This window comes from Diabrotica undecimpunctata, chromosome 9 (genome assembly GCF_040954645.1).
Source record: "Diabrotica undecimpunctata isolate CICGRU chromosome 9, icDiaUnde3, whole genome shotgun sequence".
NCBI classification, from domain to species: domain Eukaryota; kingdom Metazoa; phylum Arthropoda; class Insecta; order Coleoptera; family Chrysomelidae; genus Diabrotica; species Diabrotica undecimpunctata.
The window spans coordinates 24,531,324-24,551,342 of NC_092811.1; the positions used below are offsets into that span (position 1 = coordinate 24,531,324).

The window sequence follows — 20,019 nt, forward strand, 5'->3', positions numbered from 1 at the left end:
TAAACTACGTAGTTATTATTTACTAGATTCTAAAGTATATAATATAAATGTACATGTAAATGTATTTTATACTTATAAAAACACTTTCAGCATTCTCGTTTCATTGGTGTCGTAAAGAAAAACTGCCTACTTAATGTATTATGCCTACAAATTACTCATATTAATGATTATTGGTGCTAAATAACTTGTTTTTGGCTGTACTGATAACGGTAACCAATCCGACGATTTATATACAGCGTTATAGTGAAAGAAAACCTCCTTTACAGGTAACTAATTAACATATTACTACAGTAGAGTGGGTGGATAAAATAAATCAAATAAATATATTTGTAGTACCGCCTATTTTATTGAATTGTATTGAATTTGAAGAAGTGTGATTTTAAATTTTGAGATTTTGAGACCTATTAATATTCGTTGTATATTTATATATATATATATATATATATATATATATATATATATATATATATATATATATATATATATATATATATATATATATATATATATATATATATATATATCTTGAATACCTTGTCTAAACTGATTTGCATGGAACTTGGGATTTAGGTTATACTTACCCTCCATTTCAAAATTGCACTTGTGTCGTAGGTTGCTTTTTATTTTTTTGGAGTAAAAACGACCCAAATTAGAAAAATAAATCATATAATGTCGTTTAAGATGTTTTATCAAAACCCGTTAATGTAATAGTTCAACACTCATTTTTTACAATAATTAACACTTTTTAAGAAAGAAACGACTGGTTCGACCAAGACTGCAAAAAAATATCAGATGAGAAGAACGAGGCATTTAGGACCATGCAACAACGAAAAACTAGAACAACAATAGATAGATACAAAAACTTAAGGAGAGAGGAAAAACAAATACACCGAAAAAAGAAACGAGACTCGGAAAACGACATATTAGAACGGCTCGAAAGCCATATGAGTCACGGAGAAACAAGAAAGTTCTATCTTCAAATAAATATTATTAGAAAAGAATTCAAACACCAAGAATCAACTATTGTAATGATAAGGAAGGTAACTTACTTACCAACAAACAGGATATACTTTTACGATGGGTAGAGCACTTTCGAGAGTTGCTGGAAGGGGAACCCACTAACAATATAGAGCTGGAATACCGAAATGAGGAACTCGTGGAACCCCCCTCGGTAGATGAAGTGAAAATATCTATAGAAAAACTAAGGAACCATAGGTCCCCAGGTAGCGATGGCATCCCAGCAGAGTTATTTAAGCACGGTGGAGAGCAGCTCACCAAGGTAATGCGAGAAATTGTTTGTAGAATTTGGTCTGAGGAGCAAATGCCTGAAGAATGGAGCTTAGGCTTAATTTGCCCGTTACACAAAAAGGGAAACCAACTGGAATGCAGTAATTACCGCGGAATAACTCCTAAATACAGCATACGAGATATTGTCAAATATTTTGCACGAGAGATTAAAGCCTTATACTGAAATGTTTCTAGGAGAATATCAGGCAGGATTCAGGCGTGGACGTTCAACCATTAACCAGATCTTTACACTATGACAGATCCTCGAAAAAGCGCAAGAGTTTAACATAGATATGTATCATATTTTTGTCGACTTTAAAGCGGCATATGACAGTGTCTTAAGACCAAGTCTTTACAACGCTATGAATGAGTTATGAATTCCAAAAAAGCTAATATGTTTGATAAAAGTGACAATGGCGAAGATGCTATCAGCAGTAAGAATTCAAAACGACCCGTCAACCCCATTTCAAATACATAGGGGGTTAAGGCAGGGAGATGCGCTGGCGTGTCAGCTTTTTAATGTCGCCTTAGAGAAAGTTGAACGAGACGCTAATTTAGATAGCAGGGGAACAATATTTAATAGATCAGTCCAAATTCTAGCATATGCAGACGACGTGGACATTATAACAAGAACTAGGGCGAGAACTGCGGAAATCCTAACCGAGCTAGTAGTAGCACCAGAACGAATGGGGTTACAGATAAATCAAAATAAAACCAAATTCATGGCGACTAACACAAACACAAGAGCTGCAAATTTTGACACAAATTTAATCATCAATGACCAAAACTTCGAAGCAGTCAAAGAGTTCATATATCTAGGGACATCGGTTAACCCCAATAATAACACATCTGAGGAAATAAAAAGGCGAATAATAATTGCAAACAGGTGTTATCATGGTCTATCAAAGTACTTAGCTAACAAACGTCTGTCTCAAAAAACTTGTATAAGGCTGTATAGAACACTGATAGTCCCCGTTCTCACATATGGATCAGAGGCATGGACGCTAACGAAAACAGATGAATCCGCTCTATCCATTTTTGAAAGAAAGGTGCTACGCAAGATATTCGAAGCGGTCTGTGAGAACGGAATGTGGAGGCGTAGATACAACTTTGAACTGCAGAATATCTACAAGCATACGTTTGGTGGTAAAGATATTACCACTATAATTAAGCGAAACCGCCTACAGTGGGCAGGACATGTAGCCCGGGCCCCTGAGTCAAACATGATAAAAAAGATTCTAACAGCGCAACCCGTGGGAATGAGAAGACGGGGTAGACCAAAGCTGAGGTGGATGGACGGGGTAACACAAGATGCCGAGAAGATCGGCAACTGGAAAATGCAAGCGAGGCCAGCGAGGGACAGAATAGAATAGCATAGAAAGCTTGAGAAGGTCGAGGCCCTCTAAGGGCTGTAGCACCAAGATGATGATGATGATAACACTTTTTGGGTAGGTAAGATTTAATATTTTAAGCTTTTATTTAATATTTCTTGATTTTATCAGCATTTGTTGAGTTCTCCGCCCATTTTCAAATTAATTTTCTCGAAACTAACGTTTGTTGAGTTCGCCTTTTCTATCAGTAACTCCTCATATTTCACACCAGATCATTTCGTCTTTCATACTCTACTAAAAAATGATACAAACAAGGTTTTTCGTTGTAAAAAATTTATTTTAGAATCATAATATAACAAACAACCATAATTATAAAACTTCTTAAGATAGTTATTAAAGTAATTACTCCATTTTATTGCACTTAAAGAAAAATATGCCTATAGAATCAATAGTATAATCAATTAATAATTTAAATCGTTGCAATAAAATAATATACTAACACTCAAATTTTACTACACTCTTCACATAGTTATAATTTGCGAGAAGAGATCTTAATTAACTTAGTCATATTTTATTTTTATTAAATGAGATTTTTTATGGTTATAGTCAAATACTAATAGTTAAAAATACAAAATGATTTATACTTACATCTATACCTATTATAATTATTATCTACATTATAGAAGACTTTACCGTATTTATACAATAGATATAATCTAACAAAGACATACAACAAACATGAGAAATCTATAGTATGACGATACAACTTTTCATAAAAATATTAAAGGAATTACTGGTATCACAAAAACCACCTATAACATCTCTAAAAGACGGTGGAGTTGATATTGGACCCGACAGATCTACGCAACACATGTAGAAGCTATTCTCAGTTGCTCTTTGAAGATCAGAGAGAAACCAGGCAATCTGTCAACTGGGTAAATTGTCTAGCCCAGAAATTTCGTCGTCTGAGATTTAGCAAGTTCTGAGAGCAATGAAGAATCGAAAGAATCCTGACCATGAGAACAATGTGCATACAGTGAAAATATTTGGCCAAAAGCACCTCACATATTTGTTCAAACGAATTTATGCTTCAGACAAAATTCCAACTAACTAGTTACAATCAAACTTTGTAACAATTCCGAAGAAAATATATTAATATGAAGACATAAAATGCGAAAAAAAAATAGTGAAGAAACACAACTTTGTTTCATAAAAGGATTAGGTACAAGAGGGGGCATGACAACGGCAAGATGTTTTTGTATGCTTCACACATTGTCAGAAAGTCTTCGACAACGTTAAATACGATATATTACTGAATAGATTATTCAAGCTGGAATAGACGCCAAATATATCATAATCATATAATTGGAATTAAAAGATGAAAATAAGAAAAAACCGAAATATATCCACAGCTCTTCAGTCGAGTCATAAAGAAGTCAAGGCTGCATATTATCACCAGTACTTTTAATAACACGTGGAAGATATATGTTCCAAATGGGTCTTGAAAGAGAAAGTTTCGATAAATTTCGTAAATTTCGCTAATAGATTATATATGAAATGCAGACGATACGGCAATTCTAGTATAACTTTAGATCTTCGGCACATTTTAGGATTGATTAAAAATTTCGCAAAGTTGGCACTGGGATCACATGTTGTGAAGTTCTACATTTGGCCCATTTTACTTATGGCAGAGATGTGGTCTCTTAATATTAGATCATTAAACCTCATCGAAGTATTTAAAATGTGAATTCTGCGGAGACTTATGAGCTCCATGGACCGCATATGCCACCAATGAAGGAATTTTAAGAAATGTGATCGTTAAGAATAGAAAAATGTTCTACCTTATACATATCCTTGGTGGAAGCAAACACTACATTCCCAAATTAATTTTGCAATAAAAGATACTGGAATGCCGAGACCCAGGAAGAAATCAACATTTCTGGCTATGAAACATACGAAGAAGTTGAACGAAACCTCAATTGAAAATTTAGGCACAACTTATATCAAAAACCAACTCTGATTGAGCGTTATTTCAACTAGAACTCGAATAACCCACTTTAACAGATCAGAGGAATATATAACCTGAATATTTGAAGAAAGAAGTTAAACATCTATAAGATATATTGGTATAGAATAGATATGCTCACGGAACATCACACGATTTCTAGATATAAAAAAGTCAATTCAAAATATCGACTAACAATCAGACACAAAAGGTAATATCGAAAGATACAAGGTGAAATATTGACAAGAGTATTTGTTGACTTGATCACTGCGAAAAATAATAAATTCCCGAACACTATCACACAAGACAATCTTAATTTTATTCGAAAAAATATAAGTGCTTAGTATTCTTATCCACAAAATAAATGTTCAAAGATATTTTCGAAACCCAAAAATCAGATTAACTTTACATAAAGAGTATCTACATCTAAACGGAGTGTGGATCTCACAAAATATAAAATCTCTTCCTAAGTGAGCGCTCACAACGAGGCGCTGACCCTCGCTTCGACCATAGGATCTTACCATATTATCCATCGATAGGTAAAATAAATAAATAAATGCATTATTTTAAATGCGAGCGTTGTTCACTGTCACTGCTATGCTCTAGGCGAGTATACGATGCGATGGTCTCCGTTATGAACGTACCCTTAGACACTCCGAGAATTAAAATGCTGATTTGAACCAACTAACAGCAGTGGCGGATCTAGACACTTGCCTTGAGAGGGAACTTCCAACTTGGGGGGGGGGGGGTTAAAGTTTGGACCTTCTGGGGTGATTTCATTATTTATCTGACTTCTACTATTGTTATATGCCGTTGTTTTGATACGCAACTTTAATGTAGATTACTATAAAACGGAAACAAAAACAAGCCTCTAAGCATAGATATATGTTTACAGTAACATTTACATAATAACGAATTTATGTATTGCACTTTTTCATTGCTCTCTAGATCTAACAATAACGAATAAAAACCTGAAATATTACTTCTATATGGCATTAAGTTAAATTTAATAAAGACTCTTTTTGGTTTGCAAAAATTCAATATTTTTGTAACTAAAAACATTTTGACGAAATCCTCTGACAAGTCGATTTATATTTTAAATTGCGCATCAGCTTGTATAATTCGAAATACTGATGACATCACCATTTTCATGTACATGAAGTCATCTATGTTTTTCCAAATGGAACAATAATATCCTTTTTTCGTTTTTGAATCCTGCTTTAAAAAACAATTTCAAAAATATGAGACACGCATCGCCTAAAATTGTTATAAAAACTTACAATGAAGCAAAAACTTCTTTTTGTAAAACGGTATAAAATTTTTATTATTAAAATATTTAAAAATTATTCAAAATGAATTTATATACACAATTCATTATCCCATCCTACACAACATAAACTGGCAGCCTATCGTAGCATGTTACATACATTAATAGAAATTCCGATGTCAAAATACAAACTATCTCTTGCATCGGCGAGTAAAGGGTTGTGATTAGATCTAATATCTGCTCCAGGGTATGTCGTAACTGTACTAATGGAGTTCCTTTGTAAATTTTGATGTAAATCTTTTGTTAATAAGAATGGAAGAAAGAGGTTGGCATTTAAAAAACAATTCAATTGAAGTTACAGGTTTGACAGACACTCAGATGCTATCAATACTGATATCCGTAGAGCAAACGAAGAGGGTTCTGGAATTATTAAACCTATTGCATCAACTTCGTCTTTGTTGAGCCAATCGGCATCCTCAGGCGATGTGTTATTGTAGCGCACAATGCAGAGAATCTCATTTGCCCTTTTGGCATTAAGTCGTTGTGGGATGCACTAGTGTTGGATATGAAATAGATCCTACTGGTTGCACATATTCTGTTCTTGAGGTCGCATTGTAGCAATGGACAAAAGAAATCGTAGGACACCTTTGATATGATTTCAACAGAATGGCGCACCAGCCTATTATGCGATGATAGTGCGTGATTATTTGAATACTTTTTCCCCAACAGATGTATAGGTAAGCGGGGAAGTTTAGAGTGGACAGCAACATCTCCTGATTTAGCCTCCCTTGATTTTTACTTTTGGAGTTATCTGAAAATGTAAAGTATACATAAATAGACCAGGGAATATTGAAGAATTAAAAGATACAATTCGAAATGAAGTAAGACTCATTCTATCACAAACATTAAATAGAGTTTTAGAAGAATTTCAATACCGCCTTGATGCGCACGGGACGGGACGTAAACGGCATGCAGATTCAACACTTAACAAGACGAAATTGTGATATAAAAAAAAATTAGCTCTTTTTTTTTTGCCCGAAATAAATGTTGTTAAAAGATAACAATTGATATTTGTGCTAGTTAGGGTATATCCATGTTCTAGAAGTAATATTTCACTATAGTAAATTTTATGTTATCAACTTCAAATAAATCAACAATATTCTACTAACACATTTTTGATAGTCTTATCGTAGTAATAATTATCGACAGCATCGTCTACATTTCTAACAGTACGAATTTTTGCTTATAAAGATGTTATCACATTACTGTTACTTTTTATAGATAACGTGTCAACAAAAGTGCTCAACACTTTCACCCAAGAAATTAGGTACTTCAACCTAACAGCACAATCAGTATAAATCTCAACAGAAGACACAGCTTAAAGATCAACACGACCAAACATACCTTACGATTACCCAACTGAAAGAGTTAAGATTTTAAATATCTTGGTTTCACTCTCAAGCAAGTGATAATGTGATCAGAAAATTAAAATAAAATCAGTTTTTGCTAATCGCAGATGCTTTTGTAGAATTTTTTTATTTTACCCGTATAATGTTTTAATTAAAATGTATTACAAATCTTAAAAAAAAAAAATTTGAATTACAAACGAAAAGACATAATCTAAATGTTTATTTATACAGTCTTAATTGCATCGAATAAAGGGAACCGCGTCCTTCCTTTTAAATAGTTTTATCTGTAAATCTCCTGTTCCTATTTAACGCTTTCAGAATGGTGTCTCTAAATCAACTATTGAAATAAACAATATCTAATAATTTGATTGTATTGGAAAATGTCGTTAGCAGTAAAATAAGTGTTCGTTTACATTTGCCAGATGCCTCTAAGCATAGCGCGTGGGGAACTTTTGCCGCTGAGAGGGCGTGGGGATCGTTGAGAAAGAATTTTTTTTGGAGGACACTTTTCATCTGAGCAACAAAAACACCGATGATTAGGCATACGAAATGGTTCGAGTTAACTGCATTTTACTTCGCCGGAAGAGGCTGGAGACAATTTACCAAAAGATTAAATAACTATGCTGAATATTAGCTGACGGTAATTAATGCAGAAGACCTGTTATTGTTACATTATTTTTTGAATGGGGTGGTATATCCCTTAAAGTCTAATTTGCATGTGTTAATAATAATAAGAGAAAAATTTTACTACCTACACCTCAATTTTTATACTAAAGCATGTGAGATATTGATCTTAGGAAGACTACTTAAGATATCGTGAATGGATTGAGTTGCCAAGTTTTCTTCATGTACCCTTTCCTCTCCAAGAAGGTAAGCAATCACGGCAATTCGAACTTTCAATACGGTTCTAAAGAGATCAGCCGAAGTGCAGTCAAACTAAGATCTCAAATTGTTTAATTAAGAGATGCGTTTTATTTCACGACTCCTTCTACTCTATATTTCCTTGTACTATTAATTGCAGCAAGTTATAATGCTCGTCGCTCATGACATTTCAGATATTGAAATTTTCTAATTTTAATAGTATTGAAGACCTGTTTCATTTTTTCCATTCTTCTTGACACTTCGACATTATAGTAATACTCTTCCGTAAGTCTAAAAGCTGCATTCTTTTAAAACACTTTTGTTAACACGTTATATTTTTACGTTTCAAATTACTGCTTCGTACTATCTCCCTCTTCTACCATATCACCAGTACCACCCGTGCTTGTGACATTTGGATCAGTGCTGTATTGTTGGTTGGAATCGTTAGGATCAACGGCGTACTGCTGGTTAGGATCATTAGGATCGTACTGTAAGTTTGGATCATACTGCTGATTAGGATCGTACACCTGATTTGGATCGTACCCTTGATTTGGGTCGTATTCTTGGTTAGGATCATACTGTTGGTTGGGATCGTACTGTTGGTTTGGGTCATATTGTTGGTTAGGATCGTACTGGTTAGGATCATACGTATTAGGATCATACTGTTGATTAGGATCATATTGGTACTGGTCGTCTACGGTTTGAGGTGGATATTCATAAGATTCTGCTGGTGGATTAGAATTATCTTGATCTATTTGAACGGGCTGTTGTTGCAATGAAAGTTTGTCTTGACTGTTTTGTCTGGATGACATAGACAGTTGATTAGGGTCGGTTACATTTGTTGGTTGAAGCTCTGGTTTAGCCTCTGGTGGTTCTGCCTTAGTAGGTTGAGCTGATTGGGCTGGCTGTGGCGTGGGGCTAATTGTTTGTGAAGGGTTTCGAAGTTGTGGAGGTCTTTCAATGTTTGTTGGAGTATGTTCTTCATCTATAAACATATTTATTACACATTTTGTTTAGTTTAAAACAAATATAAGATATAGGCAAATTTAAAAAAGTAATTAATCAAAATGGTATGCATTATAATTTTAAATTTTAAGTGTAATATAAAGCATGCTTTTGTGCAATAATATATTTAAATGTGTGAGTGCTAGTTGGTCTAGCTCATCTAGAGATGAGCCCAAAGCAGATATATTAGCCTGACGCTTTATTGAAAAGCTTAAAAATTTGTATAAAGTACTGAAGACATTCAGAAAATAAGAATTATAATAAAAATATTATTATTCACCCAATGCTGGAACTGATTACCAGAGAAGATAAAAATAGAAAATAACAGCGTACATTAATGAAATAAGGTACTAATATTGCTTTCTACCACTGATAATAATGGTAGGGTCGAGAAAAAACCAGTTAAAGTGGGTACAAATAGCAAATATATTAGGGAGATGTGTTACCATCCCTTCGTGGACATTTGTAAATATTCTTCCCATTATTTACACTTTGTTTTATATAAGAGCTAATCTTGAAGCATATTCAGAGAGCATATTCAAATAACAATTCCAAAAGAGAGGATCTCCCTATGACTGTAAACGTCGTTAAGGAAGATCCTGGGGAATATTTTTTAGATAAATATTTTGCTCTATGTGATAGTTGTGTACTCTTTGATTCAATAAAATAATGGACCAAAATAAAGAAAACAATGAGACTACTAATTTGTACAATGATTGTAATACAACAAGATACAACGAAGAAGATACAACGAATGTACTGCATGTGATTTAGTGGAGCATACGCTAATACCACAACATTAAGTATGAGATTCTTGCGTGAAATTCTGGGAAGCTGGAGCTTCTCTGTAGCTTTATTAAATCCTACAGTACCATAATTACCAACAAAAAACTTTTGATCTTTCTCAGAGCTATGCGAAATGCGAAATGACAAAGGAAGAAAGGTTGGTAAATGTAGAACAGGGAAAAGATAAAAAAGTGAATTTGCGGCATACGTTAGTCTTGATATTAAGGCAATACGATCTGCTTTGGGCAAATTGCAAATAGGAGAATAAAATAAAGGTACAATGAACAAAAATGTGAAAAATTTCTAAATTTTTGTTGCCTTTGTACCTTTAAAATTGGACGTTGAGAACTGTGACTCACTAAACTTATTTCTCAAACATTCTAGGTTAGTTTGTAGTTCCCGTATTTCCTCCCTATAAACAACACATAATTATAAAACACATAACCCAGCTAACAGTTTATGTGACATATTAGTACAATATCATAAAGGGTTCGTTAAAATTAGGTTTTCCGAAAACTCATCAAATATCATCATTAAAAATTATAATTTATAAATCCTATTGAATCATAATAAAAATAAAATATTGGTTGTATTGAAGAAATCTGTAAATCTTTTACGCTACACATATTTGGCACCCAACGTGGGGCCTTTTGTGTGAAAAACATTTTATTATAATATTTTAAAAAATAAAATAATTCTTAATTTTCGTTTAGAAATTACATCACATGTACATATGATCTTCCTTAGGTTTGCAGTTGCCTATTAATAAGTAATGAAAATATTAACACATTCTACAGAATAAGATCCCGATTTAAGACCTTACTTCTTCTTCCTTCTCGTATGTAGGCTTTAAAGCCTGTTTCTTCTTTAATATTAGCCTATTAAATTGTTTAAATTATCGCACCATCTTTTTCTTGGTCTGCCAATACTTCTTCGTCCATTTGATGACTTATCTCGTACTGTTCGTACTATCCTATCGTCTGCCATTCTACTAATGTGTTCGTTCCACTCCTGTTTCCGTTTTGTCACCCATCATTTATGTCTTCTATATTGCATGCTCTTCTGTTTTGGCTTCTCTCCCTATCCAACAGATTTTTCCCTGATACTCGTCGGAGTATTTTCATCTCTGTTGTTTCTAGTAGTCGTCTCGTTTTAGATGTGTCAGGTCTTGTTTCCGCTGTGTATGTTAATATAGGCCTAATTGCTGCTTTATATATTCTTCTTTTTTTGTCTTGTCTTAGGTGTTTGTTCTTCCAGATTGTGTCATTAAGAGATCCCGCCGCTTTACTTGCTTTTAAGCTTTGTTGTTGTACTTCTTCTTCAACATCTCCGTAACTAGTTATATCTATTCTCAGATATCTAAACCTTGCTTCCTGCTTTATTATTTCCCCATCAATTTCGATTTTACATCGTAGTGGGTATTTAGATGTTGTCATACATTTGTTTTTTTCTGCTGATATTATCATATTTTATTACTTGGTTGTTATATTAAAGATGTGTGTTAATTTTTGGAGCTCGTCTTCTATCTCGACGATTAATGCGGCGTCGTCTGCATAACATACTATTTGGATTTCTTTGTTCCCTATTCTGTAACCATGACCTTTACGTACTGCTTATATTATTTCATCCATTGTTATATTAAACAGAAGTGGGCTTAACGAGTCACCCTGTCTGACTCCGCTTTGTACTGATATAAACTGTGTTAGTTTTCCATTTCTCTTTGCCAGTATTCGATTATGGAAGTAGATGTTTTTGATGGTTTGTATAATATTGATTCGTATGTTTCTTTTATACAGTAGGTGTAAGACGTCTTCGACTTGGATGCGATCCAAAGCCTTTGCTAAGTCTATAAAACATAGATATGCTGGTTTATTGTACTCGATGGCCTTTTCTGTGCCATCAGAATCCTTGTTGTTCATTTGATAAAATTGTTCGTTTATTGATTTTGTTGGTTAGGACTTTTGTGGTAAGCTTAAGTGTGGTGTTCAGTAGATTTATACCTCTATAATTGTTGGGGTCTTCTTTATCTCCTTTCTTGAATATTGATATCATTATGCTGTTTCTCCATGCGTCTGGTATCTTGCAGTGCAATATTACTTTTTGTATAAGTTTTGTCATCTCTAGGATTATATTTTCTCCTCCGTGTTTTAGAAGCTCGTTGGTTATTCCGTCTGGTCCCGGTGACTGTCTATTTTTGTGTGAATTTATGGCTATCTCTTCTTCCTGAAAACTGATTTCTATTTCGTATTCAGGTTCATTATTGTGTCTTATATTTAAGACCAATTACTTTTATTATTTGACGTGATCAGCTTCTGTCAATAATAATTTCTCTTCGATATTTTTTGAACTTTTATGAGTACCGAGTTAGAACCAACTGTTAACGATTAACGGGCATCATGACTATTGAAAAACTTTGTATTATTTGTTTAAAACCATGTCGAATTAATCACATATTAAAAGCATGTCTCCAGGTTATTTAATTATAGATTCTATTTATTCCAGAACTTCTTCAATCAGGTATTTTTGGTATTTTTCTTTGTATCATTGGTTTTAAGGCTTTATGCATGTTGTTAATTCCCATTACGGGGCTTAGATATTTAAGCTGACATTTTTGAATTTTTAAAGTGATTTAGTAGAAGTAAATCCGTAAACTAATTTTTGAAACCAAGTTCAGATTTCTGCTTTAATCTGTTCCTTCTAAGAATTGCAAGGCAAAACAGACGTTGATAAAGTTGTTATTAGAGACATGAGGAATCTAAAATTGCATTCCACGTCATATCTCCTCAACTAAGCAAAAATCCTTAGCGAATTGGTTTCTCGTACTCATAAAGAGTAAATCGGAATAAAAAGAAAAGACAGTTAAGATTTGATTTCACGTACAATGCGTTTGTGTATCCGCTTATACGTATTTCACCCTTAAAGGGATCTTCGGAGCGGCTATTCACAACCACTCTGAACGTGAAAATAATCTTTCCTGTCATATTATTATTCATTTTTATCCAAAGTTTACGGATTTATGATTTATTTATCAGATGTCGCTATTGCGTCCAGATCAAAGCCATTTTATAGTTGTTTTTAATATGACAGGAAATATTATTTTCATGTTTAGAGCGGTTGGGAGTATAATACGTATAAGCGGATATACAAACGCCCTGTACGTGAAATCAAATCTTAATCTGTCTTTTCTTTTTTGATTTAAAAAGCCTTGAATTTTTTCGTGGATGCATCCACGATAACCGTCCATGGTTCAGCACCATAAAAGTTACTAGAAAAACATAACTTTAAAGTAGCTGAAGTTGTGTAATGCAACATAATACTTTTAAGTACCTATAGTCGATATTAGAGAATAATGAGGAAATATATGGTAATGTATGCAGTAGAGTTAAGGCGAGTCGAATGAAATCGAAGAAGGCGAGTTGTGTGTTGTGACGGAAAGATTCTATTAAAATTAAAAGGAATTGAGCATACTTAGATAGACGTGAGGAGTGAAAAAAAAAAGGAAATTAGTAATGAATGTATTAGGGAAAGTATAAAGTGGCACTGATTGATGGCAAAATAAGAGAGAATAGGAAAATTCCTGGATTGATTTTCATAGATAGATCTTGCTAGCAATATGATGGAAAAACCAAAGCAGACTTGGTGAGATATATTTAAGCAGGACATGTTTGTGAAGGAGATTGATATTGATATGATAGTAAGATAGAAATTTATAGAGAAATGTAAATAAGAAAGCGAACCACGCATATTTTTATATTTTTTCTGGGATCATAATATCGTCTTATGAGTTATCGTGATGGTAGATGCTTATAGTTTTTTGAGCTTTTGGAATAGATGTTTCTAAACTTTACTTGAAATAAAAAAACCGTTCGTAAAAAAAATATTCCCATAAGTACCTATATATTTTACTTGGGCAATAAAATATAATTAATACATTATAAATAGTATTTTTATATATACTATTTGGTACACGTAAAATGTTAGCTGGGGACACACAGTCAATTTTGATATAACTACCTGTCTATCATCCTTAGACTCAACGCGGCTATTTGTCAGTTGCTTCAGATAATCCCAAACGTTTTCTAATCTTATCATAAGTTCGATATTGTTGGCTCGTAAGTTTGACCTGTCAATTCTAAGTATATAAAGAGGTTGAAGAGATTAAATTACTGACAAAAATTAAACAAAAACATGTATAAACACAAAGTAAAAAAAAGTGTTTGTTATACTGTAAGGTAAGCCAAATAAAACCTTAAGATATTTTAATAATTCTTAATAAACTTTTTATATTTAATTATTTGACTTACGTTTCGAATTGGCATTAGATCAATGGCGAAACGTGATATTGGAAAAATATTTAAAAAACAAATAATGAGAAATGTTATTGTTATTGTTGTTATTTATGTAACCGGCCTTGGAGGCCGCATATTTAAAATTATATTTCAGAGTACATTTTTCTGACTAACATTTTGTAAATCGCAATTGTAAGTACGTTAAAGTTTGCAATAAAGTGAAAAACTACCATATGTCTTTCTTTTTGGGATAAAGGGTCAATTTAGTCCCCAGTTGAGCTAGTGCGGTAGAAGCACAACCCCACATGGCGATCCTGCCAACTGCTAAAACAATAGTGAATTTTCTGATCCAAAAACAGAAAATAAAATGGAAATCTAACGCCAGATAACCGTGACTATAAAGAACGAGCAATACGAAAAAAGGAAAAAAAACTTACATAGAAGTAAAACTTACTTGTATAGTGTACTATAACATATTTTATTAAAAATAATTTAACATTCATTCAAAAGGATTACAAATTTTCAAAACATTTCGGTCTAGTCGGACCATCATCAGGGACAAGACCTAAAAGTATATTTCCATTTTAACCCTCAACAGCAGTTGTAGGGTCAGGCGGACCCCTGTAACGGAATTTAATTAAGCATCAGATTTAAGTAATCTTTTTAATAACGTGACACATATTTGCGAAAATATATTATTTGGTTACGACATTGAAAATATCGTTGTAACGAGGACACACTCTGACCTAGTGAAATTTGCAATGTAATCAAAAGCTTATTAAATAATGTGTACAAATTAAACAAATAAAAAACAATAATATATCAACAAACCCACGTGAGTTAAATAGGATGGATTAAAATGGAAATCACGGGATTAGGGCATTATCATTATTGTTAAGAATGAATAATCAAGAGAACGGTCTAAGTTAGTATTGTCAACGTCAACTGAGTACTATCTAGTATTGTACTTGGATAACTAATAAACTAAATCATGAGTATCTAGTGTGTTTTAAATAAATCTATCATACGAGACGATAAGTGAAGCATTATTTATTACACTACTAGTACTTTTTAAATCCATGTAAAACTTGCAAATTTAGCATTTATGCCTGGCCGCGCCATCTACCTTTAACCCATTCGCTGTCTATCACGCGCCAGCGCGTTATATGGTTACATTAGGCAGGTGCCATTCACGCACCAGCGAGTAATATGTCTAGATTTTTTTAAGTCGTGTAGTTAGTTCGGCCTTAACTTTAAGTGAGTGCTGATGGGTAGGCACTGTGCGAAGGTTATAATCAACATTATTTTGTACTCAGTTTTGATTTTTGTTTGTTTTTGGTTTTAAGTAGTTATAAAAATGATTACAGATAGAGATACAGAATCAGCAGGACCCTCACGTCCTAAAAGAGGTAAATACGATAATAAAAGACCTTTATCTGAGGCAGAAATATTGGCAATATTGTAAGAAGAGTTGTAGAGGATTCTGATTTCGATTGTAACAGTGATGACGAGTGTTTACGTAATAATTCAGAGCATTCAGACTCAGAAAATGATATAGATGAACAAATAACTCAAACAGTTTATCAACCAGAAAACATAGAAGAATTGGAATGGAAGAATGATTCAGGATCCGGGAAATGAACCCATTGATTATTTTAGGTAAATTTTTTGTTACTAATTTAGTGCCAATATTTAGCTCACTCGAATGGAGGATTGTTCTGAAGAAGGCTTTGGCTCATAAAGAGCTGTAACGCCACTGATGATGATGATTTAGCTCACTTTATGATTTCAGACATTTATTGACTGACCAGTTTCTTGATGAAATTGTTACACAAACAAATAACTATGATGTTGAATTGTTAGTGAGACCAAATACAAAAGAAAAATCACGTATTACAATGTGGAAAGATGTTACTCGAGACGAATTAGTTGTATTTGTGGGATTATTATTGCACATTGAGGAATATTGGAGAATATTCGTCTAAACCGGATTCAAGATTATTGGAAAACTGACTATCTATTTAGCTTTAGTGCATTTGCAGATAAAATGAGTAGAAATCGTTTTCTTTTACAACTGCGATCCTTACATTTTGCCGAAAATCCTCGGGATGGTGAAGTGACTCCAGTGGACAGGTTGTATCAAGTAGGGAATGTTATTAATTATTTTAACTCCCGAATGTCTCAAATATATTACCCAGGACGTGAACTTTCACTCAATGAATCTATGGTGCTGTGGCGTGGTCGTCCAAGTTTTCGCCAATATATAAAAAACAAACGCCACACATATGGAATAAAATTATATATGTTGACGACATCTGGAGGAGTAGTATTAAAATTCATGGTTAACACAGGCATGTTAGATGATTGTGGAGGAAAAGGACACACAGAAAAAGTTGTTCTAAATTTAATGGAAGAACTTTTAGGTGTTGGACATAGCTTGTATATGCATAATTATTATAACTCGTATGAACTAGCACAGCGTCTTGCATATAAAAAACGCATTGCACAGAAACTATGCGAGCTAATAGAAAATCATTTCCCCGGAAAGTAAAGGACAAAGTGTTAAAAAAAAAAAAAATAAAACTATAGCAAAGTATGCGAATGGCACAATGATCGGAAAATGGAAAGATAAGAGAGAGGTTACATATATTTCCACTGAATATAAGAATGATATTTGGAAATTCTTACAAGACGATAAGAGAAAAAAGTAAAACCGATTCTAATTATCCAATACAATAAATATATGTCTGGTGTAGATAAGCAAGAGCAGATGCTTGCATACCATCCGGGTGAAAGACTCTTAGATAGACTTCTAAAATTTGTGGACATATTTTACAGTTGATGTAACTAAATGCCCATCAACTGTACAATAAATATTCCGGATCAACGACAACAATATATGAGTTTCGCTTGTCAGTAATAAGAGCACTGGTGAAGAAATATTCTAAACCTACAGAACCATGCAGTTCTAAACACATTTTATAGACACGAGAAGAAAAAAAGGCTGGAAAATTTTTAAAAAGGCAGTGTAAAAACTGCTACAAAAATGGCAAAAGAACAGATACGATCTACATATGCTCAACCTGCCCTGGAGATCCTGGCTATTGTTTAGACTGCGCTGAAGTAACTCATAACTTGATAATTGTACGCCTTATGTATCCCATATTCGTTTAAAATTACATATTTACAAGAAAATAAGTGTATTCTAGGGAGTGTTAGTTTTAGTATTTTTACGTTTATATATCAAAAGTATTATTATTTCGTAAACTGGAGTATTCTATTTTTTGCACTTTGATTTTTGTACATCATTTTAAGTTTTTAAATATATTTGATTTACTTATATTGTAACTTATTATTTACAAATTAGTATAAATAAGAATATATCAGGACACGCGCGAGTGCGTGATTCAGGGGGACAATGCTGAAACACAAGAAAGTCAGGCTATAGGTGAAGAAGAAGAGGGGCAAAAAACAACAAATGGAAAGTTTTACTTCGTTAAAAATCGATACCGTCAATTGGTTTTCATCCATAGAAGTCATGGATACATGAAATACCTATGCAGTTCCTTCCAAGTCGGAGCAGAGCTGAAGGATCTTCCATTTATGGTTTTACAAATGACTACACAATAATTTCCTACGTTTAAAAAAAGGGAACGTAGTTGTGTTAATAGGTATGATCAATGCACCATACCGAATGTGAGGACGTAGAATCTGGTAAACCCGAAATCATTTGCTTCTATAATCAAACAAAAGGCGGTGTGGATGCACTAGATCAAATATGTACCACATATTCTACTAACCGGCGAACTAGGCGATGACCAATGACTATTTTTTTACAATATTAAATATTGCAGGTGTCAGTGCACACATTTTACATGGGTTATAAAAAAAGAGAAAAACAGAGAAATAAAACGAAGAAGGGCAAAAGAAAAGAATGAAGAATGGGAAGAAACATGTGCACAAATTGAATAATACATAGGAGGAACAAGGAATTCAGAATCCTGGAAAATACTGAAATCTTTAAGGAAGAATAACAACGAAAAGGTCCAAATACAATACATCAGAAAAACAGTGGGAAGACTACTATAAAGAACTACTCACAGAAAACCGCCCAGATTTCATAGAGACAGACACAGAACAGGAACAACAACAAAATCAGAATGAAGAACAGATTGAGATAACATTAATCGAAGGAAAGAATGCCATAAAGACTTTAAAGAACAAAAAATCAGGGGGACCATGAGGAATCGTTAATGAACTAATTAATTACGGAACTGACAAACTACACAGAATTATACACGAAATGCTCAGTAACGCTATAAACCTGAACGAAATACCAGATGAATGGTCCAAAGCATATAATATAGCCTCGATACATAAAAAAGGAGATAAGAAGAAATGCGGCAACTACAGAGGCATCAGTGTGATAGCATGTATGGGCAGGTTATATGGAAATATAACTCAAATATAGCTCAAATAAAATCGGAGAAGATCAGGCGGGGTTCACGGCAGGAAGATCTTGCATAGACCACATAATATATACACTCCAACAATTAATTGAAAAAAAAAATGGCAAAAAATAGACCAGTGTACATGGCATTCATAGATTTAAAAAAGGCATATGACACGGTCCCCAGAAAACAACTATGGAACACGATGAGGAAATCGGAATAACTCAGAGGTTAATAGAAGCCGTAAAAAACCTTTACAACAACAACAAGGTAAGCGTTAAAACCGGCAATAAATACTCCAACGAGTTTAAGACCACAAAAGGCTTATTGCAGGGATGCTCTACATCTCCGACACTGTTCAAGATATTCCTCGAACAAATATTAAAACCATGGAAAAGGAAATGTGAAGGAATGGGAATTCCAATCTGGGACAACTTCTTATATACATTAAGCTTTGCAGATGACCAAGTGGTATCGGCTCAAGGTGAAGAAGATCTGTGCTATATGCTCCGAAAATTAGAAACGGAATACACAAAAAATGGACTGGAAATAAATCTAGAAAAGACCGAATATTTAACAACAGAACAAGAACCAGTGAGAAACTTGGAAATGGACGATAATAGGGAAATTAACAGCACTGACAAATTCAAATATTTAGGATTCATACTCTCAAAAAATGGAACCATCGAGCAAGAGATAACCAGCAGATTAGCACAGACAAGAACATGTATTAAACAAATGAACGGGGTACTGTGAGATATACAGATTACCAGAAATACAAAGAAGAGAATTTATAACACCTTGGTACGCAGTATAATGACCTATGGAGCAGAGAATTGGGTAATAAATAAACGAAACAGGTTCAAAATCACAGCAACTGAAATGGAGTTCATGAGAACAAGCTGCAGAGTGACAAAAATGGATCGCATCAGAAATGAGGAGATAAAACGAAGAATGGCAGTAGAACAAGACATACTCAGCTACATCGAAGAAAAACGTTTAATTTGGTATGGGCATGTGAGAAGTACAGATCATACAAGGTGGATAGCAAAGATTTCGGATTGGAGCCCAATAGGAAGGAGGAAAAGATGTAGACCCCGAAGATCATGGAGGGATGAAGTGGACGAGGCCATGGAAAGACGAGACCTTAGATGGAGAATGGCAGAACAGAAAGGACTTCAGATGTTGGCTGAAAGAAGGAAGGCGGCGACAGCTGTAAAAATCCTTATATAGATAGATAGTTATAAAAATAACCAAGCCATAGAGATAAAAGCCTTTTACAAAATTCTTGCAAGACAACTTGCAGAACCATATCTCAATATAAGACT

At 33.7% G+C, this 20,019-nt stretch overlaps 1 protein-coding gene across 1 annotated transcript in view; it reads right to left on the reverse strand.

The window, feature by feature from the left end:
• Positions 1–2,987: 2,987 nt before the first annotated feature.
• The window catches only part of LOC140449684 (serologically defined colon cancer antigen 8 homolog), a 62,306-nt gene continuing 45,274 nt past the window's right edge, over positions 2,988–20,019 (reverse strand). The window contains exons 11-12 of the mRNA XM_072542964.1: positions 10,278–10,363; positions 2,988–9,145 (exon numbers count right to left, since the gene is read on the reverse strand). Coding sequence (XP_072399065.1) covers positions 8,511–9,145; positions 10,278–10,363 — 721 coding nt within the window. The 3' untranslated portion in view covers positions 2,988–8,510. The remainder of the gene's footprint in view (positions 9,146–10,277; positions 10,364–20,019) is intronic.